This window comes from Gymnoscopelus microlampas (genome assembly GCF_963454915.1).
Source record: "Gymnoscopelus microlampas genome assembly, chromosome: 4".
In the NCBI taxonomy this organism is placed as follows: Eukaryota; Metazoa; Chordata; class Actinopteri; order Myctophiformes; family Myctophidae; genus Gymnoscopelus; species Gymnoscopelus microlampas.
In genome coordinates this window covers 45,291,920-45,315,089 of record NC_139941.1, presented here as the reverse complement: position 1 = coordinate 45,315,089, position 23,170 = coordinate 45,291,920, and the positions used below count along the sequence as shown (strand labels likewise).

General features: G+C 42.3%; 2 protein-coding genes across 4 annotated transcripts; both read left to right on the top strand.

Annotated features, from left to right (window-relative positions):
• The first annotated feature begins 1,564 nt into the window (after positions 1-1,564).
• On the top strand, positions 1,565-6,886 carry ccn1l2 (cellular communication network factor 1, like 2). Its single transcript, XM_084054834.1, has 5 exons — positions 1,565-1,872; positions 2,470-2,680; positions 3,373-3,747; positions 4,314-4,519; positions 4,927-6,886. Exons 1-5 carry the CDS (start codon positions 1,801-1,803, stop codon positions 5,230-5,232), a joined length of 1,170 nt encoding a protein of 389 aa, XP_083910960.1. The 5' UTR covers positions 1,565-1,800; the 3' UTR covers positions 5,233-6,886.
• A 10,992-nt stretch (positions 6,887-17,878) lies between these two features.
• LOC311044445 (LIM domain transcription factor LMO4-B) lies at positions 17,879-22,896 on the top strand. 3 transcript variants are annotated; one of them, XM_084056026.1, is made up of 5 exons: positions 17,879-18,299; positions 19,138-19,366; positions 19,800-19,896; positions 20,591-20,749; positions 22,140-22,896. In XM_084056026.1, exons 2-5 carry the CDS (start codon positions 19,152-19,154, stop codon positions 22,146-22,148), a joined length of 480 nt encoding a protein of 159 aa, XP_083912152.1. In that variant the 5' UTR covers positions 17,879-18,299; positions 19,138-19,151; the 3' UTR covers positions 22,149-22,896. The 3 variants fall into 3 exon arrangements, with proteins under 3 accessions (XP_083912152.1, XP_083912151.1, XP_083912150.1); XM_084056025.1 differs by having other exon boundaries at positions 19,127-19,366; XM_084056024.1 differs by having other exon boundaries at positions 19,124-19,366.
• The last annotated feature ends 274 nt before the right edge of the window (positions 22,897-23,170 follow it).

Below are 23,170 nucleotides of genomic sequence, written 5' to 3'. Positions count from 1 at the left end.
CCCAGCAATAGCACATGTACTGCCCTCAACAGCCATCAGCCCTATCAAAGGTGCCCTAGAGCAAGGCACACAGAGTCAATGCATGTTGCTCTGGAGAGGAAGGTAAAGTCAAATTTACAGTCCTACAATCTAACTTGTTTTTATGTAGTTATTTCAGTCATATAACAAAGTAGAAATTAGACTTTAGTTCATACTGTATAAATACCCTAAAGTTGGGTTATAAAAATGATTCTCCTCCACAGATATCAGTTGCACTTGCAACTCTCATTGCTTTCTAATTGAGTGGTTCATTCTTTCAGCGTTTTCTTCATGCAAGACAGTGCTTGAGAAATCAGTTTTGACAAGAAAAGACTCATCCATTGGAAATACCACCACACAGAATGTCGCACCATCATCAGACTTTGAGCATGGCCTTATCGAATGCACCAAATTACATTTCCTATGTTTCATTAACAGTGTGAGCCAGCGCTTAATGCGAGGACTTTCCTGCTCTCCAGCAAAACAGTTTTTACGTGCCCTTGGGATGACAATGGGAATGCTGAGTTTTTTCCTATACTGGACATGGGAACCTGTAGAAAGGCCTTTGTTTCCTGGAATGCCGCCCACTAGGAAAGAGATGGATGGAACACAGGATGTGTGTGTCCCGAGCACAGTGTCCTGGAAGCCATTGGAGTGGAGTAGAGCTAGGTCGACTGTATGTGCCTCGGTTGTGGAAAGGTGGAGGTGTTGTTCACAGGGGTTTTCTCCGCATCACCACTTCCCTTGTTGCAGCTGCATGCTGTGCCAGAGCGGGATTCCCCCACTCAGGCTTTCCATTACACCTGCCATCTCTGCCATGTTTTTCCTTTTTTGTTTCATTATTATTATTACTATTATTTCAACCACAGTAAGCCTGGTAACCCTATTTTGGGCATGCAATTCCAGGTGACATTAAAAAATGAAATATATTTACATATATATCTATATATCAAAGCATGCATTTATTTATTTATTTGTTAGGGGGTGGGGGGGACAAAGTGTATAAAATAGGGCTTCAGTGCTTAAAACAATGTTTCAAGTATGCCTTTCACTGTGACAGTTAAATAATATTCCTAGTTTAGCTGAGACTCACATGAGCACCTATACTGTAGATGTTTTTATATCTTCATCTACAAATGTACATCAGGACTGGGATGTGGAGATAACCGCCCTCATCAGGTTATAACTACTGTATATTCACTATTAATTGCCATTGCTTTGTTCCAAGATGTTTGGATTGGCACTACTAAACGTGCGTTTTCGATATTCGCAGAAATTCAGCGCCTTGTTGCAATCACATTCCAGGATCGCACAGGATCTGGTGGTGTTGTGATTTGAATGTTTTTCTCACAGTGGTGAGTTTTTCACACTAACAAACCCACCCCGTGCGCACCCTCCCCTCCATCCCTCCATCCCTCCGGACACTTCTCAGCCCTCTTGAGAGAGAGAGAGTGGAGAGCGGATGATGTCACAAGGGGGTGGGGCCCCCTGCGTCTATAAGTACAGGCCCCCGTCGGGGAACCTCTCTGTGAAGTGGAGCCGAGTTGTGCTGACCCTGTGGCTGTGACCAAGAAACTGTAGGAGAGCAAAAGTACTTGTTAGACTGGTGTACCTCTTAGTGCACGGACCAAACGACTGTGGATACGTTTTCACGGACAAGACTTCACTCCTTTTTGGACTGGGACTCTCTCAACAAATACTGTTTCCTATTAATACCTCTCCAGTTACTGAAGATTTCTATCTTCTTTTCACTTTCCAAGGTTTTTCTGTTTTACATCCAGGATGTTTTTCATCCAATTTTTGCAGCAGATCCTTTCAACCCTGTTTATCTTCTCCAGTGCTACTGCAGTGGTGGTGAGTTGCTCAGCTATTTGCATTGTTTCTGTTACTCTCTCTCTCTCTCTCTCTCTCTCTCTCTCTCTCTCTCTCTCTCTCTCTCTCTCTCTCTCTCACTCTCTCTCTCTCTCTCTGTTCTGTTGTATACCCACTTGCTTGTTGCAAATCAGTTGATTGTATTTGAAAGTGAATTGTTGTGCCACACAAGCTTTGTTATTTTATGTCAAGATATTGTATTCGCTGCATCATTCCACTTAGAATCACATAATCTGCCAGTATATCTCATGACTGGTCTCTGATCTGTCCTATAACCTCTCCTCTAACCCTACTGGTTCTCAAATTGGGGTCCGGGGACCCCCAGGAGTTCTCGAGGCAGTTCCAGGGGGTCCCCAGCTAAAGTATTGATAGGTAGTAACAAAAAGGACCCTTAGAGAGATCTGTAACTCAGAGAGTGCACAAGTGGAATCAAAACAAACCTTTACGTCGTTTTTTTTTTTGCTTCCATTATGTTATGGGGGGGGGGGGGGGGGTCTGTGGCCTTAATGGACACCAAAGCGTGGGGGTCCTTCAAATGAAAACAGTTGTGAGAACCACCGCTGTGACCTTCTTTCTCAGGCAGAGAGCCGCTGTCCGGCTGAGTGCTCCTGTGCGGAGCAGCCCTCGTGCCCACCTGGAGTCAGCTGGGTGACAGATGAGTGCGGGTGCTGCAAGGTGTGCGCCAAGCAGTTCAATGAGGACTGCAGTGCCACTGAGCCCTGTGACCACATCAAAGGGCTACACTGCCATCTGGGGGCTGGAGGAGACCCTCAAAGAGGCCTGTGTCGAGGTAAGAAGCCAACCAGGCTGTCTGTGCCCAGTATATTATTATTAGCCAGAAAAATAAAAATCTGAAAATATCAGCCGCCTCCTTGGCCTGCATTCAGAGTTAGAATTAGTCGTCACTTCAGTGGCGTGCACAGACATTTTGAGGGGCAGGTGCTCAAGTAAATTATCATTTTTTTTGTTTACTTGGTCTGCTCTTTTTTCCCTCTACACCTATACCTCTTTGCCAAAAATAGCCGATCTGCGAGGCGTTGTGGGCTTGTAGATCTGCTATTTTTGGCTAAAGTTCTCCTCAGAAAAGGGATGCTAGGTTTCGAGTGGTTATGGTAAAAAGAAAAATCATATCACATAAAGATTTGGCGGACCCCCTGTAGTAACTCTGAGGACCCCCTAGGGGTCCCGGACCCCCTGTTGAAGACCCCTGCTGTAAAACTTTTTTTCATTTTTTTTTCCAAAAGGGCACTTCTGGTCAAGAGGGCAAAGGGCAGGGGCTCTAGCACCACCTGAGTCTATCTGTGCACGTCCCTGCGTCACTTGTGCATAAAAAAATACTTTTTCTAAATGACAATGGTCAATTGGCATGTTACAGGGTTTTACAATACACTTTGACAGCACAGGGACAGCAGCTATCTTCATACAATATGTATTATAGCTATGAAGTCCACAGTTTTCATGCCGTTTCCTGCTCCTTTTCAGCGGAGGCCCAGGGCCTGCCCTGCGAGTTCAACGGGCGCATGTACCAGCACGGCGAGGACTTCCAGCCCAGCTGCCAGCACCAGTGCAGCTGCATGGACGGGGTGGTGGGCTGCATGCCCCTGTGCCCTCACCAAGTGCCGCTGCCCGACTGGCGCTGCGCCCGGCCCCGGCTGGCCAGGCCTCATGGAGGGAGCTCATGCTGCAAGGAGTGGGTGTGCGACGATGACAACCACATAAGCGAGGAACCAGAGGAGCCTGCGCACGCGTCCTTCATGCCAGACCACCCTCCTCCGCCACTCCCCAACCACATCAGTACCCAGCTCCAGGCCCAGCCACAGTCGCACTACCAGGCCAGCACTGGGGTCACCTTCAGAGGTAAGGATGGAACATGTGTCAACTGCTGCGATTCTTTGCTGATACCAATCCATCCCCTAATCCAGTGGTTCTCAACCTGTGGGTCGGGGACCCCCAGGGGGGTCCCCTGATGACAGTGAACTGATAATTTAAGGACTTTTAAGACCCTTTTAATACATTAAAAAAATTATTAAAAAAAGAGCATTACTGCATCAAAAGTGACTATACAATAAAAACTGGTAAAAAATTGGCCAAATTGTTAAATGATGTAAGAAAGAGGCAAAAAAAATAAATAGCTGATCTACAAGCTCACAACGCCTCGCGTTTCGAGACGTTGTGAGCTTGTAGATCAGCTATTTTCACAATATTTGTCTGTGGAACCAAGTCAAACTAAATTGAATGCCTCAACTCCTACATTTCAAGTGCTTATCAGGATGGGGGGTGGGGGGGTCCCCAGTTCAAATATGATTATTCTGTGGGGTTGTGGTCTGAAAAGGTTGAGAACCACTGATATAGAGGGACAGATATATTATACATATGGGTCCAACTGATACAATCTCTGAAACGTTTGTCCTCTCTCTTCACAGAAGTGGTGTCCCTCCCCAGGTCGGAGGTGTTGCTGGGCTCCAGCTGTTACCCACAGACCACTGAATGGACAGAGTGCTCCACTAGCTGTGGAATGGGCATTTCAAGCCGGGTTACCAACAACAATGCAGACTGCCGGTTGGTGAGGGAAACCAGACTGTGTCAGATCCGGCAGTGTGACCTGCTGCAACTCCCAATAGCTGGCAAGGTACACTAAAAAATAAGACATTAGACAGATTCTCTTAATGTTTTTATGTCACACTGCACAATTTAAACACTTTATAGTGTTTATTATCATTATTATTTGATATTATTCATTATAATATTACTTTAACAATGGTGTACAGTGCAATGAAAAATCACCATGAGTTCTTAATAATGTGACAATAATAATTCATTAATTTTATTCCCAAACTACTTGACAAAGAAACACTTAATACAATGATTACACTTTTCAAAGAACATTAGGTGTAACTTATTAGAAACAATATACTGCAACCTGTACAGACTTTTGCAGAGATATTGGATAATGAACTTCAGATAACAGGCTTCAAAGTGGCATTTTAGAATGATTATTCGTTTTTTTTACATTATCTCTCTCTCTCTCTTGTTCAGAAGGGGAAAAAGTGTCAACGAACCGTCCGTCCCCAGGAAGCGGTCAGCATCACGTTTGCCGGATGTTCCACGGCACATCGGTATCGCCCTCGCACCTGCGGCGCCTGCACCGACGGCCGCTGCTGCACCCCGTCCCTCTCCCGCACCGTCCGCCTGCGCTTCCACTGCCCCGACGGCGAGGGCTTCTTCCGGAACGTCATGTGGATCCAGCGCTGCAGTTGCAAAAAGAGCTGCCCCGGTCACCACAGTGGCCCCTCCAGTCCCTCCGTCAGCCTCCACAATGACATCCACATCTTCAGGCACTGAAAGCTGACTCATCATCATGCCCATCCCTGAGGCTTGGCACACTGTGGGCATTAGACCCCGCCGAGCATCTCAACACCCCTCCTTCCGCCCTCCGCCCACACTCCACCCGGATGTGCCAGGGACAGCCCTGTCTGTCAGGAGGGTGGGAACCTCTCCCTCTTCTCACGCCAGACTATGGCATAGAGAAGCCTCTGGCAGCCGGACCTCCGCCCCACCCCACCCCACCCCACACCACCCCTCTCCTCTCCCTCCAGCCCAAGCAGTACACTCGCTTGCACTTTAAGCTTCCTGCCGTAACGTCACCGGTTTGCCCACACTAGAGGTGTGTCGCTATTTTCAATAAGGGACTGCTATCTTTCCATGGGAAGGGGCAGCACAGAGGACAGTGCACTTTAGTGTGTTGGCGCCTTGAACTGTTGGCAGAAATACTTTATTGAAACTTTATATTTTTATTTATTTGTGTGTTGTTGTTTGTTCTGTTTTTTTGTTTTGTTTGTTTCTTAGTCCCTCTAAATACAGAGGAATGAATGAATGATATTTGACATGTGACACTTTGCCATAACAGAATGTTGTATAGGCAAATGAGTGAGGATGTGAGAATGATGGGAAAAATGTACAAGCATCTTTGTGAGAGATGCATTTATGGAAGAAAAGGGACAATATATGAAGGGTTTGATTTCAAAATCCTTAAAAAAAATCACATTTTCCAAAACAAAGATGATTCCATGATTTCATAACAAAATGTCATGTCTAATGATGACACATCATTTTAATTGTAAGTAAATTAAACTCCCATAATATACTTTACCTGTATATTTTGCAAGTAGGTGTATCTTATTTTGAAATGAAACCCTTCATATAGTATATACTGTAGTCACAAGTGATTGTATTTAGGGTTGTCCGATATTGGCTTTTTTACCGATAACCGATATACCGATATTGTCCAACTCTTAATTACCGATATCAACCGATACCGATATATGCGGGGATTATTGTGATTAGGGTAAGCTCAAATTTCATATCACACACACCATATACAGTAAAAACTCCTGTAACTTATTTATAAAGCAAAAAAAAAAAAAAAAAAATAAATTTTTTTTTTTTTTTTCAAAAACCGATACCGATATTTTCCCGATATCAATTTTTATGCTAATATCGGCCGATAATATCGGGAGGCCGATAAAATCGGACATCCCTAATTGTATTAACTTGTAATTGTTTCTGTGTGTGTGTGGGTGTGTGTGCGTGCGTGCGTGCGCGTATGTATGTGTGTGTGCATGTGTGGCTAGATGTGTTCTGAGTTACTTTCCGTCTGTGTATTTGGTAAAGCATGAGAAACTGAGCGTTTACAGGTGAATGTGTACTTTATACCTAAATGAAAGAGTATAGTATGTAGAGACTTCACTCACCATTGTGGAGTGGTAATATTTGGAGGTCGCCTCATTTTTCGGGGTGTGTTGTTTTATGTATCCCTCACAATGTAGATACTTCACTTGGAGGGAATGTGTGTGTGTGTGTGTGTGTGTGTGTGTGTGTGTGTGTGTGTGTGTGTGTGTGTGTGTGTGTGTGTGTGTGTGTGTGTGTGTGTGTGTGTGTGTGTTGTACTGTATGTTACATTTATTCTGTGGATTATTTTGTCTGTAGACCTTGATCATTCTCGTCCAATAAAAACATAAAAATGTAACCTTTCTTTGTCTGAGTTTTGATGGAGGGAAAAGTGTCAACTACTGTATCTGGCAGATAGATGAGCGAGTGGGAGAGAGGAGTGTGTGCGTGCGTGCGTGCGTGCGTGCGTGCGTGCGTGCGTGCGTGCGTGCGTGCGTGCGCGCTTCACCGTCCCCTGCCAGGTTTTCCCTGATAGCCTCAGAATGCCAGTAGATAACTTTTAGGGTTTTTAGATAAAAGTAAACCGTTGGACTATAAATTTGGTTAATGTTCCCATGATGAATAGGTTTGGCTATCACCGGTGGAAATTGAACCGATACTCTGTGCAGTGTCAGTGTCATGTTCTACCCATTAACTTACTGTACACTGGGAATGGAATCCTAAATCCTGGTGCTACAGAAGGAAACTTTACTCATAGAACCACATCGCTCACTGAAAGTAACTGGTTTTTGGTGAGCGATGCAGTTGAATGATGAAGTATAAATTAGGCTTAACTCCAGCTGTGTTAGCGCCATGCTCTACCAATTGATTTATACAGGATTTGGAACCCATAAACCACGTTTCAACCAGTGGCCCCAGGTTCATGTTCCTTCATGGCCTTATACAACATACAGGCTGGCTCTGGAGCACAAACATTACGGCAGACTCCTAAATTCCACACCCTTCTCTCTCTCTCTCTCTCTCTCTCTCTCTCTCTCTCTCTCTCTCTCTCTCTCTCTCCCTCGCACCCGTCTCCTGTCGCTGATGAGTTGAGATAGGAACACTCTGACCTATATTTCTGGATGACATATTGAGAACCTCTGGCATATTCATTTCAAAGAGCACTCCAATTGGTCAGATAGTGGCAATGCAAAAACACTATGTTCAGAGTGGCTGCCCAAATCAGATTTTTGGACTATGAAGATTGGAATCAGATTTTCGGTTGTATTGGGTGTGTCCCGGTGGCTCACCTGCTGGAGCGCATAACATTAATAACTAATTGAGACCTGGAAAGCCTACCTTTAAAATCTGGAAAGCATCTGTGTTATTTTAGAAGTTGCTATGTAATACCATTTATTTTATTTTTAAATAAAAAATATACGTTTTTCAGAAAACTCAGGTTAGGATTTAGAAGGTGTTTTTTTTTAAATCGGCCTCAGATCTAAATTGGTTGAGGCTCAGTCCTTGTGCAGCTGGCCAAGTTTCGAATCTGACCCAAGGCCCTTTGCTGCATGTCCTTCCCCATCTCTCTCTCCTGTCACTATCAAATAAAGGTTTGATAATAATAAGTTAGATAAAAAGATTGGTTTTATCAATTCTGAAAAGCAGAAACCACATGGGAACAGATTTGAACCACATTCCTGGGTGGTCTAAAGACGTCTCAGTCTGGTCACTTGAAAACTGAAGCCTGATTTATACTTCGCCATACAACAGTGTTGCTCACCAAAAATAACCAATCTACATGGTCACAACATTGTGAGCTTGTAGATTGGCTATTTTTGATCTGAATACACAAATCTGATCTGATCACTTGCAAATAAGAGTGTGGACAGGCACTCTTAAAGATAGAAAAGATAGGTCAACAATCCAAAAAACATAAATTTACACAACACTGATGATACTGCCGTCAAACAAGCTATACCTGGAATCTATGAACAGGTTTAATCTGCAACATCATTTTATACAATATGTAGTGGGGGTCCCTGCTTCATCTCTCTCCTAGCTAAGGGGTCCTTGGCCTGAAAAATGTTGAAGACCCCTGCTTTAAATTACTTAAAATTCCAGATTGTTGGGAGCAATGGACAATACAGTGGGTGTCAACCCACTGTATTTATATGTGTATACTGTATGTGTAGGTGTATTTTGGTTTGGTAGTCCCCTCACACTTATTAGTACTGAAAGATAAAATCAACACCAAAAACATACTTGCAAACTCTATTTCAACCAGGTCTGGAAGAGATATGGCTAAAGCTCAATTTATACTTTGTCGCCGATTTCAGTTGAAATCACATGAAATCTGAAACTCTGTATTGTGGTGTGCCCCAAGGTTCAGTCCTTGGTCCTAGTTTGTTTTGCTTCCCTTGGACAGATAATAAGGCACTTTAAAGGTATCTCTATCACTGTTACGCAAGACATTCAATTATATGTCTCATTGAAACCGTTTTAATAACAGCCTAAATGTTATTAAAACAGCCAAGACTTGGGGAAGGACATCAAAATAAGTTGAGCTGCAGGGGGTGTCAGGGAGACGTCCCTGTTCACTGCCCCGCCACCAGGAGATGTTCTGGGTAAGGGGCGAAACATCAATGAAAGGTGGTCCCCAGCTGAAGACCCTGCAGCTCAACTGTTTTGGTATGCGGTCAGGTTTAGGCCTGGCTCAGGGAAGCGGACGCCCCTGCCATGCATAGTCCTCCATCGGCACCGTTGGAGGTGCGACAGGCCAAGGCCTAGCAGGTACACCATCATCCTGTATGAAATAATAAAGTATTAAAAACAGGACGGCAGATAATTTCTTGCAGCTAAATTCAGACAAAACATCGGTTACAATAAATCTATCGGTGTCACTAAGGACCAGGTACTGACCAATATGTCAATGTCTGATTCGCTGTTCCCCGATCTAGACTTAAACTAAAAGAGACTGTGTTTTTGAGCTTATGGCTCCTAAATAGGGGTGTGCCGATATATCGTCCCGCGATATATCGCGATACGTTTTCGCGACGATATGTATCGTTTTGGGAAAAAAAAATATCGTTTTTGGAATTTTTTTTTTTTTTTTTTTTTTTTTTTTTTTTTTTTTTACAATCATAATAATCAGGCATGCAAACGGCCCCGAAGTGAAAAGAGTGACAACATGTTTTTTTTTCGGGTCAGGTGTCATACTATTTGGATTCAAAACGGCTATTGTAGCTGAAAAGCTACAAGTTTGCATGTCTGAATAATGCAAAAACAGAATTATTTGTTTGCATTTTCTTTTTTTCTCCTCCATATATTTTCATAATAAAAAAAGTGCGTATCGTATCGTATCGAAATCGTATCGAAGTTGTGAGCCAAATATCGTATCGTATCGTTTAGTGAAATTAGTGTATCGGCACACCCCTACTCCTAAACTTTGGAAATCTCTACCTTTGGTCTTAAGATCGGTGCATGGTCACCTTTAAAAAGCAGCTCAAGACCCCATTTGTTTAGACATGCCTTTTTCTCATTTTTAAATTCTGTTTTTTTTGTGTGTGTGTTTTATGTTTGTATTATGTTTTATTGCCTCTCTGTGACGCACTTTGTGACATCACTTCTCTCAAAAGGTGCTATACAAATAAACGTGCTTGTTTACTAAATACAACAGGCAATAGGTCAAATAACAGGCATCCCTTTCTGCATCCTCCTTTCACTGTGGCAGAATTCTTTCCCTGGCCTACCGACAGACAGGAACCTAAAGCACACATTGTATTCCATCATCACCATGGAGATATTTCTGCCATTTGCCATCTTTGTCACTGAAGGCGCCATTGGCTCCCATTTCCCTCAGACTGTACGTCTTTGCACTGATGACAAATGTGTGTCTGTTTGTCTTGACTGTTTGGTATGGTAAATTCAAGTCCCACTGCCGGAGGATTGCACACTGATATTGGTGTCTGGGACAACATTTGACCAGTCATATTCCAGGAAAGCTTGTTCTGGTATTTCACTGAAATCCATGGAAGTTATGAGAATCATGGGCTGGGAGATATTTGGAGGTTCATAGAATGATTTGTTATGTCCAACATACCTGGATGCCTAGTTTGCTGCCTTGGAACAACACATGATTTGTTTAATTCTTCAAGACAAGACAAATAAAATAATGAATAAAGTGTGTCAATGTGTTGGCATTGCAAATCAACACATACTATATACATGCACAACACAAAGTGAACAAGCACAATGACTGAATCTCTTGATTTGAAACAACTGGCTCCAGCAAAAGGATCCCTGGCTAATACGCCTCATATGCCCAAACAGTGGGTCGGGAGTCTTGGGGACCCAATTGTGGGTCATGGGCAGATTTTTGTGGGTCGCAAGTAAATTATTATTAGGCCTATTTTTATTTCAAAAGAATTTCATAAATTAAAACAAAAATACATTTCACAAATGTAACTTTTAAGCGGCAGTGACAATTGCCGATCTACAAGCTTGTACAGTAGATCTGCGATTTTCACTACTTGTTTGGGTCCCGTGGAGACATCAAATTTCTCTTTTGGGTCACAGGCTAAAAGGTTTGGGAACCACTGCTCAAGATGAGTTAATATGGTGCAGCTTTTAGTGAACATGGAACCTGAAAGACACAGGAGAAGGTGAGATAATGATCAGATAAAGTAAAGGCTTTTAGATCGGTCCTTCATACAGTATAGTTAGTAGGTCCTGGATAACACCAACCCGCTTCAGGCCCAAGAAGGAGAAAGTAGAGCAGTGGTTCTCAAACTGTTTGGCTCGGGACCCAAACTTTTGAAAATAGATGATCTACAAGCTCACAATGCGAGATGCGTTGTGAGCTTGTAGATCGGCTATTTTCACTATACTTCTTATTTTTTAGAATCTTTCTAATTCATGAAATTTCTTTAATTTGTGTATTTATTTATGAAATTATTTTTGAAAAATGTTTGAATTTGTTTTTAATTTACAAGAGGTCCGGCCGCCGCCCCGTGCACGGGGTACCAAAATCGTGGGATAAAAATTTCCAAAAGTAAAAAAAAAAAAAAAAGAATGTAAAAAATATATATATATTTAATATATAAATATATTAAATATTGATATATAAATTATATACCCCCGCGGACCCCTGTGGAACATGGCGGACCCCTTCGGCTGATTTCTTTTTTTTCATGAAGGTGGTTGCTTGTTTCTGCCGCAAATGTGGCAACACTGATGTTTTCTTGTGTTTTGTGCTTATCTTCTGGCAACGTGGCAACGCAGATGGCTCAGTTGTTGTTGTGGGAAGTGGGGAGATGACAAAGTTGGCTGCGTGTTTTTTTTTGTGTTTGGGATGTACATGGCACGTGAATGACGGACATATTGTGATACAGACATGACTGAAGTGAAAGCAACGGCCTGGGTCATCAAAAAGGTAAGCTAGAGGAGGGGGGGGGGGTGGGTTGAAGCGAAGGACGCGCTTCTGTTGTTCTGGCGATGCAACACGCTTCGTGTTGTTTCGGCTATTTGGTGGTACGCACGGTAAACGGTGCGAAGCTGTTTCCCCTTCCGTTATGGTCGAAATGTGGTGAGTGGAATTAATTATGTTGCGAGGTGGAAAATATGTAGTGAGCAATGATAGGTGCCCTACGCCACCCGTAAATTCAGCGTGCACGTTGTGGCTGGTTTTGTGTAGAGATGTCCGATGTAGTTGTTGTGTTTAGTCGAAATCAATGCTGTGGGTATGGCGTCAGCGGCGGGGCGGAAGTCAATCCTCGATTATATAAGTAGATGAAAAACTGAAGGACAAAATGTAGGACATTTTTTGAAAATCTTCTGAAATAATAATAATAATTAAAAACAAAATGTAGGAAACAAAAAAGGGATATTTACTCGCAACCCACAAAAACTTTGTCCGAGACCCACAAATGGCTCCCTACCCAGCGTGGGTAACAGTGAAGGAAACAGTGAAGTAGAGCACCAAGCGGAAGGGCCCCTGTGCATGACAGAGAAGCTTGCAGTACTCAACTCCAGTACTTGAGTTAAAGTATAGATACTCCTGGTCAAATATGAATCCACTACAATTTAAACAAGTTAAAGTACAAGAGTGATTGGTTTAAAAAATATTTTGAGCTGCGAGCTTATAGATCTTTGATGTTCTCTATATTTGAAATAGGGCTTACAGGTATAAGTGGTTAATTCATAATGTACTTTTTCCCTTCTTAGAAATGTATAGTGGAGTCAAAAGTACAATATTTGTCTTTGAAATGTAGTGGAATGTAGTGTCAAAGTTAAAGTCAAAGTATCCCAAAATACTCAAGTACTTAATTACAGCACTCAAGTAAATGTACTTTGTTACTGTCCACCACTGCTACAGTAGATGTGACTCATGTGTACAGTACATCACAGTGGAGCCAGTATCTAGTGTTTGGCTGCCTTCAATGCTGCGATGCTACAGAGGAGTTTATTTTGGCTCAGCGGCCAGACTGGAAGTTACAGGTGTCGTCCGGCCTCACAGAGAACTGTGACTTTCGGCACAGACTCGTCAGAGGAACAGGAAATATGTCGGAAATCAACGGGATCTCTGAGATTTGATGGACGGTGGCATAGAGCAGTGATTCTCTTGACCTGATTAATTTCAAGTTCCCCAGGTTTGATAAGCGTTAGGTTTCCGGAACCCAATTTGATTCTACCACAACATACACATTAACATTATCAGTGTTAATTGAGTGGTCCAAACCAAATGAACCCTTACGTATTTGGTTTCCTGACTATCAAATATGTACATGTATCCCCTGGACCCCACTTAAAAGGACCCCTGGGAGTGTGAAGTAGGCCAGAGTAAGGAAAACTAGCACCCTTCCCCCATATGTATCTTATTCTTCTTTTTCTTTCAACTAATTCCCATCGGGGTCGCCACAGTGGATCATCATTCTGTTTCCATCTGGTTCTTTTTTTCATGCGTCTTCCTCTGTGATTACTGCTACCTGCATGTCCACTCTCACCACATACATAAACCTCCTATTTGGCCTTCCTCTTCAGCATCCTTCTCCCAAAGTAGGCTACCCCTCATCCCTCCTTTGCACATGGCCAAACCTTCTCAACCTTGCCTCTCTTGCTTTATCCCTGAACCTTCTAACCTGGGCTGATCCTCTAATGCATTTGGTTTTCAACCCTTTTCAGATCAAGGTCCGTTATGTATTCGGCATTTGAGCCACAGACCACCGTTTGATGAGATGAAGACTCTCAGACCCAAGACATAGAATATTTTGTTATCGTTGGATAAGATTGTGTCCACAATTCCATGCTGTGTTGATGTTGGTACCATAGGAGAGATGACAGGCAAACGTTGATCAAAATAACAATTCTTCAATTAAGTAATGCAGATGTTTAACAATAATTTTACTCTTGAGAGAGTAAAATTAAAATTAAGGGTCCATTTGGTTTTATTTTACACTCTCAAGAGTTAAAGATCTAATAAAGGTCCATTTGGTTACCAACTCTCCATCATTTAGCTGGGGACCACCTGGAACCCTCTCAAGGACCACTGGTAGTCCCAGGACTACTGGTTGAGAACCACTGTTCTAATGTAGTCATTTCTGATCTTGTCCTGCATCCTCAATTTTGCCTCGTCTTTTTCATCAGTGCCACCGTTTACAAGCTATACAGGCTGGTCTCATCACTACCGTCTTATAATGTACATCTTCCCTATCACTCTTGTTGGTCCCATTCTGTCAAAAATCACTCCTGAAATTCAGGCATCAATTCAACATATAACTGATGATGACAGGTGCCCATAAAAGCAATGACAGGTTCGTTCTCTCCCATGCTTTTGACAATGAACTTCATCCTAAAAAGCACAAGGAATATTCACATCGGTTCCTTTGTACTGGTTAAAGACTTAGATGTTATGCCGGTGTAAATACAGCATCTGGTTTTATTTGTGTCCAATCATGAATCAGGGGAGGAAAATGACACACTAAGAGCCCAATATGAATTGTGCCAAAAGAAGTCCTCACTGACCTGCACTGAAACACACGTCATCATGGTTCTGTAAGGGACAGAAAATGACTCGGGTCACAAGAAAAATATATATTTTATATAGCAGATCTACAAGCTCATAAGTTATTTTCATTATAGGGCTTAATTCCGTTTGGGTCTTGGGGAGACATCATATCTCTTTTGGGCCCAGAGCTTAAAGGTTTGGGAAGCACTGCTGTAAGGCATCTGGGATAATAGAAAAGCTATTAATAGCCTAGTTACTGGCACCATAACCAACAGTGCTCTCACTCAGTAGTGGAAAAAGTACTCCATTTGTTTTACTAAAGTAAAAGTATCAATACTGCAATGTATAAACACTCTGTTGTAAGTAAAAGCCCAGAATTCTAAATTTACTTGAGTAAAAGTTCAAACCTATTGGTATCGAAATGTACTTAAAGTACCAAAAGTAGAAAGTACTCATTATGCAGAATGTCCCATTTCACAAGTTTTTAAATGTAGGCCTATAAAATGTATAAAAATCTTTTGAAAATAGCAGCTCTACAAGCTCACAATGCATTGCATAGCTATGCATTGTGAGCTTGTATAGGCTATTTTCAAATGGCCGAAATGTATATATGGCTGAAGTGGGTAAAGTATGTTTTTGCAATAATAATAAAAATCTATACAAAGTTGTAACTAAAGCTTTCAAATAATTGTAGTGGAGTAAAAGTTAAATATTTGCCTCTGAGATGTAGTGGAGTAGAAGTAGCCTAAAAGTACTGACATTTGGAAATACTCCAGTAAAGTCAAAAGAAACCCCTCAAAATTGTACTCAAGTACAGTAATTGAGTAAATGTACTTACTTGTACTACGCGACTGCTCTCACTCATGACATCAGAATTGAACCAGACAACAATGGATTACAGTGGCAGCAACAGTAGCCAGTGAGTGACCACTCAACTACAACATAATGGGATGCTGTCCTCTACTGGCATTCTGTAAGCAGTACAGCACAGGTGGACATTTTGTTTTCACTGGCTCTGGAAATACATATTATAATGTTAATGTGAATCTATACGCAGAATAATAGAGTTATCTTGATACCAAAGGAGATGAATAATTATGATTAATTCCATGGGATTCAGTTCCTTGGGACACATTGCGAGCCTGGAGGCAATTAATGGCAATTAACACAGCCTCCCCCACCACAGCTCGTGCGCCCAATCTCACACACGCACACGCACGTATGCATGCACGCACGCACGCACGCAGGCACGCGCACACACACACACACACACACACCACACACACACACACACACACACACACACACACACACACACACTTATTTATTTTTTTATTATGGTAATGCGATATTTTAACAGAGTTTAATGCCATATTTGCGTTGTATTTGTTTTAATTACGTAGGACTATTAGGCTAGTTTTATAAATTGGACAGACGCATCTGAATTTAATTCTCCTCATTTAATTCTAGCCATGGATCCAATACGGTCATCTGTCATGACAGTCATGGATGAACTTCAATCTGTTTTTTGCACTTTCTCCATTTACAACTTGTACATCTATAGAAACGTTCAAATCTCAAATTAAAAGTGCTGAACCTATGGCCATGGATGTTACAATTATGTACGGGTCCCCAAAAGTACCCGTATCTTCCGTATTGTTCAATAAAAAGCATTTTAATCCGATTGTCGGCCATAGAGTTATGATGTATCAGAGTGCAATACACCTCCTAATCGATAGGGTCACGAGATTGAAAGACTATGGAGAAAATACGGAGAAATAGCCATCAATCGGATTAAAATGCTTTTTATTGAACAATACGGAGAATACGGTACTTCTGATGGCCCATACATAATTGTAACATCCGTGGCCATGGGGTAAGCACTTTCTATTTGAAATTTGAACGTTTATGTAGATGAACGGGCCGTAAATGGAGAAAGTGCAAACACCAGGTTGAAGTTCATCCATGACTGTCATGATATCATATGACAGTCATGTTTCAGGGCTAATTTAATTCAAACTCGGAGCCCGAGGTGACTGACGACGACGGGGGGGGGGGGGGGGGGAAGAGAAACGGACATTTTGGGGAAACAGCAGGACTCGAACAGCCAGCAGCCAAGCCATGGTCTCGCTCAAAAGAATCTGAATAATAAGCAACAAAAAAATTATAAAGTCATAAATCATCTTGACTGCCACCACGCCCCCCCGGCTCCTCATTGGCTGGCCGTGGTACTTCATGTTCACAACGTCATCCCAGCAGTGTTGCCACGTCCGCTTATTATAAGCGACTTTGGGTTTGTTTTTCTGTAAAGTTGCTTGTAAATATTGGTAGTTTTGTAGGTTGCGTTTTTTTTGGCTTGTTTCTGAAGTGTTTTTGCTTATTTGGGCTTGTTTGCTAAATGTTGTTTAAACCAGTGATTCTCAGACATTTTCATGTCAAGGACCGCCAAATTGTATTTGTCTGCGGACTGAATTTTTCTTTGTGCACCCGATTTGTGTTAATAAAATATCCCACATTTTGGCAAATATTTTCAAAGATTATTTTGAAAATAGCAGATCTACAAGTTCAGAACTCGTCGCACCTGACACATTGTGAGCTTGTAGATCTGCTATTTTCAAATAGCCAACGTATACAGGTTTAAAGTGCTCATGTGAGTGACCATGAGTGGCCCTGGTTGCCCCAGGTTTGATTCCAGGCCAGGCCAGCATATGTGTCAATGAAATGAAATTTGTCCCTGAGCAAGAAAGACTCTTAACCCCTAATTGCTCACAGGTTCTCATTGGAAACAAGACCGCAAGGACTTTCATGAACGACCTGTTAAAAGGAATTATCCTTATCCTTACCACCACAGGTTGTGGGTTCGAATCCACTGACCGAGGCACATCCAGCTTTGTCGGGCGTCTAAGCGAACACAATTGGCTCGAAAGGGTGATATTGGTCATTGCACCTACTCCTACAGGCTGGGGCGGCACCTGTCAGCAGGGAGTGTTGGGCGGGAGGAGTAGTCCTCCCGGTGGAGGCTCCTCACTGGTAGATGAGTCAGTAGGATAGGATACAAGTACAACAGCAGTGACAACACAGAAATGTATGTGGGGAGGAATTAATTGGCATAACAACTAAATTGGGGAGGAAAAGGGGGTAAAAATAATTGGCTGCTCTAAATAAAAAAGTTGAAAAAGAAAAAAAGTGCTCATGTGGCCTATAGACCGTTGCTTCTTTTGGGCTTGTTTTCACGTACCTGGTGGTTGCTTATTTCTCTCACACAATCTGGCAACGCCGCATCCCAGAGTGATTTAAATACTCCGCTTGTGCACATTTTGATGAATCGTGTAGCTGTCAAAAGCGCTGAGGAGAGACAGTTGGACGCACGTTGATCCATGGATTCTCAGAGGATCTGACTGCCGCAAAAACCCACCTCGTGTCACCAATCTATAACATAGATATTAGGCAGTATTGTTATTATGGGATATATATTTGTTGTTCCTTGGAGTTTTCCAAACTAGTGCTCCTCCTGCTCCACCTCCTCCTCGGACCCTGGTCTAAATACTTTGCTGTTCATTGCCCTGTTTGTTTTGTCGCCGCTGCTGAAGGCGATGGATATCATCATCATCAGCGCTGTTCAACTGTAACTATAGTTATATAATCATCACCACGAAGCGGTGCTTTGATCTTCTACACATTTTTTTGGTCTTAAATCCGACACTTCTTCAACAAACAAAAAAAAAAAGAAGAAGAAAAAGATCCCTGTACTGTAAAGGTAAGCATTTCTTCGTTCTCACTTCGGCATAAATTCAAGGTTAAAGTGCTATTTAAAGTCTTCTGGGACGCATTTACACTACAGCATGCTTCTATAGCCCCCTGGGGTAAACTTGATTTTTAATCGTGTTATGTAAATGCACCTTTTATTGCTTTTAGATTGCTTTCATTGAGATAACGTTAATTTGATTGAACTGGCACTTTTCCAACGTGCCACATTTAAGCGACTTTACCCGATTGTGTAGTGTGTGTGTAGTGACTTCCGTTGTGTTTTTTTCTTTTCGGCATTTGCATTAAGATACAGTGTTGATTGATTGCCATACACCTCATTAATCATGTGTCTATAGCCTTGTTTACTTACAGACGTTGTTAATGTTATATTGGGGGCAGATGTTCAGGTATACCAAATTGAGCCATTTAGTTCCTGATCACAAATAATACTTGTGATACTTTATCTCTGGAAATGTAAGGCAAATCTATGGCTACTGGATACACAATTCATATAACTAGCCATTTATACTTGAGCCAATATTTTTTTAATTCTTGTTTCAATTCAACATGTTTAGGGTCCTGGGTTGACCTATTACTGGGAAGAAATTATTTTTTTTAAATAGCAGATCTACAAGCTCACAACGCGTCCCATTGTGAGCTTGTAGATCTGCTATTTTCAAAAAAATCTTGGACAAAAATATGAAAAATGTGGAATATTCTTGAAACATTTTAACAACATAAGAGCCAACTGATGCTGGGTATAGGGCTTGTATTGTCCGTAACTACATTATCACACCGTTGTAATGAATACATCCATTGTAATATTGATACCAGGAGCTCTTCTCCAGAGCCCATCATCATCATGGTGAACAGCCAGGTGTCGGGCGTGCAGTCGGCCCCCAGGTCATGTGCAGGATGCGGGGGGAAGATCGCAGACCGCTTCCTGCTCTTCTCCATGGATCGCTACTGGCACACGCGCTGCCTCAAGTGCTCCTGCTGCCAAGCACAGCTGGGGGACATTGGCACCACCTGCTACAGCAAAGGGGGCATGATCCTATGTCGCTCCGACTACATCAGGTGAGGTTCTTCTTCTGGGGGTGGTGAGGGTCTGTCTGAGCAGAGGAAGGAGAGAAGGAGGTGGAGTAGTAGGGGGTGGAGGAGATGAAGCCGGTGGTTTTAGTTCCGAGGCCTGGAGACTGAACAATCTGTGTTTTGAATATTGATTGAATATTTTATTAGACAGAAGTACAGTTCAAACACTTTGTCTAAAAGGTCCGTCCCAAAAAGTTCTTGCGGTCTTGTTTCCATTGAGGTCCTTGGTATTCAATTCATATACATATGAAGTAGTACCAACAGTTCAATATCATCACAAAAAAAAACAGAAAAAACAGGTGTACAGGGTCGGAAAAAAATAAAATGGGAGGGGGGGGGGGGGGGGGGTGAGAGTCAAAGGAAGGGTCGTCTGTCTAAGGGAGAAGTGGTACTACCTCCCCCTGTCTTGTGTTTGCAGACTGTTTGGGCACAGCGGGGCATGCAGCGCCTGTGGCCAGTCGATCCCGGCCAATGAGATGGTGATGCGGACACAGGGGAATGTTTACCACCTCAAGGTAAGATCAAGATGTCGCCTCCTCCTCGCATCAATATGCGTCACTGCTGCTGCTCTTTGACAGAAACATCTGGCCACATTTCAAATATCCACTGACCCTGCAAGTGCACTTAACTTTTCTGATGAACATGGTTTGCCTTAGAGCTATGTTTGATGGGCTTGTGACCTACACTTGATGATCTACAATCTGTGTCAAGAAACCCCCAAATCTATATGCATTTGGCCGTGGATCCCCATCAGAAAATATATATTTTTTTTGTTTTCAAAATATTCACAATTTCTCAAGATTTCTATTTTTTTTAAGACAGTAGCCGATCTACAAGCTCTCAACGCATTGCGGCACGCTGTGAGCTTGGATATGGGCTATTTTCAAATAGCCGAAGTGCAAAATAGGGTTAACTTGGTTGAACTGATTTTGATGCTATATTAACCCATTAATACCTGGAACGCATCTGTGTCACTTTAGATTTCTTTGGCTATTCAAAAATAGCAGATATACAACGCGCTATGAGCTTGTAGATCTGCTATTTTTGAAAAATCTTTTTTTTTTTTTTTTTTAAACTGTGGGTTAACACATTTTGCTGGGGTCCCCCTGGAACCCCCTCAAGAACCCCTGGGGGTCCCCTCCCGGACCCCACTTTGAGAGCCACTGATCTAGACTAACCTTTGCTTTTTTTCCTGCATGCTGCCACCAGTGTTTCAGCTGTGCCACCTGTAGAAACAGACTCATGCCTGGAGATCGCTTCCACTATGTCAACGGCACAATCTTCTGCGAGCATGACAGACCCGGTGCAAGCCTGCTCACCAGCCACCTGCCCCCACTTCAGAGCAACTCTGTGCTGACAGACCAGAAGGTGAGAGAGAGAGAGCAACAATGGCTGTAGCCATAATATTACTGCACCATCTGTACTGAGTTCAGCGGTGGTTCTCAAACTTTTTCATGTCAAGGACCCCAAAAATTGTACCTATTTGGCTGCGGAACCCCCATCTCAAAAATATTTTGTGCCAAGGGATTTTTCAAAAATAGAAGATCTACAAGCTCATCGCGCAGCACTATAATAGCCAAAGTACAAAATATGATTAAAGTGGTTAAACTGATTGTGACGCTATATTAACAAATGTTGCTGGGGGCCCCCTGGTACACCCCCAATGACCCCACGTTTAGAACTAATAGAGTACAGACTCTACTTTAGTCTACTTTAGTGCTATTTGTGACTAAAGTAGAGTTAAGCTCTATTTTACATTTAGTGGAACGATTATGTTGCATAAGAGAACCCCCCCCCCCCCCCCCCAAGCCCCAAACCAGGCAGGAATGGTATAAAGATTCCTATGGACAAACAATATAAAACCAGCAGATACATCAAATTAAAATATGGGAACACTCCACAATAGTTGAGATGCTAATGTCCTCCTACCTTGACGGGATCGATTAAAAGGATTTAGTGAAAGGAAATAATCCATAAAGGTTCATGATATGTTGCAGGTTTGCTTCTAACATTTGGCTATATACAGTAGGATCTTCTCAGGAATAAAATGCAGTGTAAGCAAATGTTTTTGAGTACAGTTTTAACTCACGTTAAGCATATCAACATCTCCCAGCATTCAAATTCTGGGGTCCCCTGTTATCTCTGAAAAGTGAGCTTCTTTCTCTTCTGAGAAAGGACAACTCCAGAGTAGGGCTAGACAGTATATTATTTATCGTTTATTTATTGTATTATTATTATTGTAATAATACTGTGGGATTTGTTTGTGTATAGTTTATTGTGAATGATGCATAATATGTCTGTTGTCTAAATCAACACAAGAAAGCAATTACTGACCAAAAAAATGATATCTGAACCACTTGAAAATTAACATTAGTTTGACTTCTCATTACTCTGCAGTCCAAGTGTTTTCCCATACCTAGATATTTATCGATATCAGAAGAGGGACTCCTGGCTAGCGTGATATCACATTGTTCATCCATATCGCTCAGAGCAATACTCCAGAGCACATGGAGCAGATTACATTCAGCCACTTTTCACCTTTGACACATGGCAGAGGATTTCCTGTCAAATGTGTGTAGTCTGTGAGAGAGGTAAAATAGGTTACAGTTTGGGATCTTTCCAGGATATGTCGCCACGTCACTAATATTGTTCTGCAGCATTTGCATTAAGATGCGTTATAAATTATTTTATTTATTTATTACTTGACGTTTATGGTACCTCAGCAGCATTGTTCCTCCCCCTTTCTCTTGAACTTTAGGTTTGCTGAGTGCAGAGCAGAGCAGTCCTTCACTTCCTCATCTGCCCGTCCATACTTCCCGTCTCTTGACCTGCTCCCGATGCTATTGTTGTGGAACCGTCGTCCAGTCTCCCTCTCACACAGGAGGAGGACAATGTCTCTCACCCTGTGTTATCCTAAGATATACCCCTTCTCTATCACCCTCTCCGCCAGAGACAGTGTCCCTGCATAAAAAAAAAACATTACAATTCATGTTGTGTTCAATGTTAAGGTGGTCGGTCTGTCCTTCGTGCAAAGACTCATGTTGGGATCACAAGGGCAAGGGTCCTTCAGGAGGACTAAGGGAATACGGGAACGTGCTAAAGAATAAACCCCCTTGCCTTTCAACAGGAAGAGGAACAAAGACGATCATGTGAATACGGGACCACCCTTAAGAGACTATTGTTGCCAACAATCCATTTGTGCCAGGTGGCATTTTTACTCCCCAGAGAGTCTGTATGTATGTCTTCTTTGGTGATCTTGGCCCTTTTCTGTTGTGTGTGTGTGTTAATCTCAGATCTTATACACAAGGTTTGACCTTGTACAATGATGGGTGTCTGATTAAGCCGGAGATGAGAAAATACAAAATTTGTTTTTTTTTATAATGAAGGTATTGTTTTTTTTTCTCTGTAAAAGTTATATTTCTTATCTCGTCGGAAGAAACGTTCAGTGTGTGGAAATAATTGATGTAGATTTAAAAAAAGAAAAAATACCTATTAAAAGATGTTATTGTAACATATCGTGGTGTAAAGTGAGATGTTTTGGAAGTCCCTTTTAGCTGCGTCAGGGTGCCGTTGTGGTATTACGTGGCGGGACCTAGCGCTTGTGGCGTTCTCTCTCTCTCTCTCTCTCTGTAGCCCTGTATGGTGAATACATGGTTGATTACCCTGAGGAATGGAATTAGGGGGCTTGAGCTCTGACCATTTACAGAAGCAATTAAACATGAGCCGTGTATCTGTGCTGCTGGAGCCCCTGGGAGGCTGAACTTTGGGCATATCCCGTGGTTGACTGGC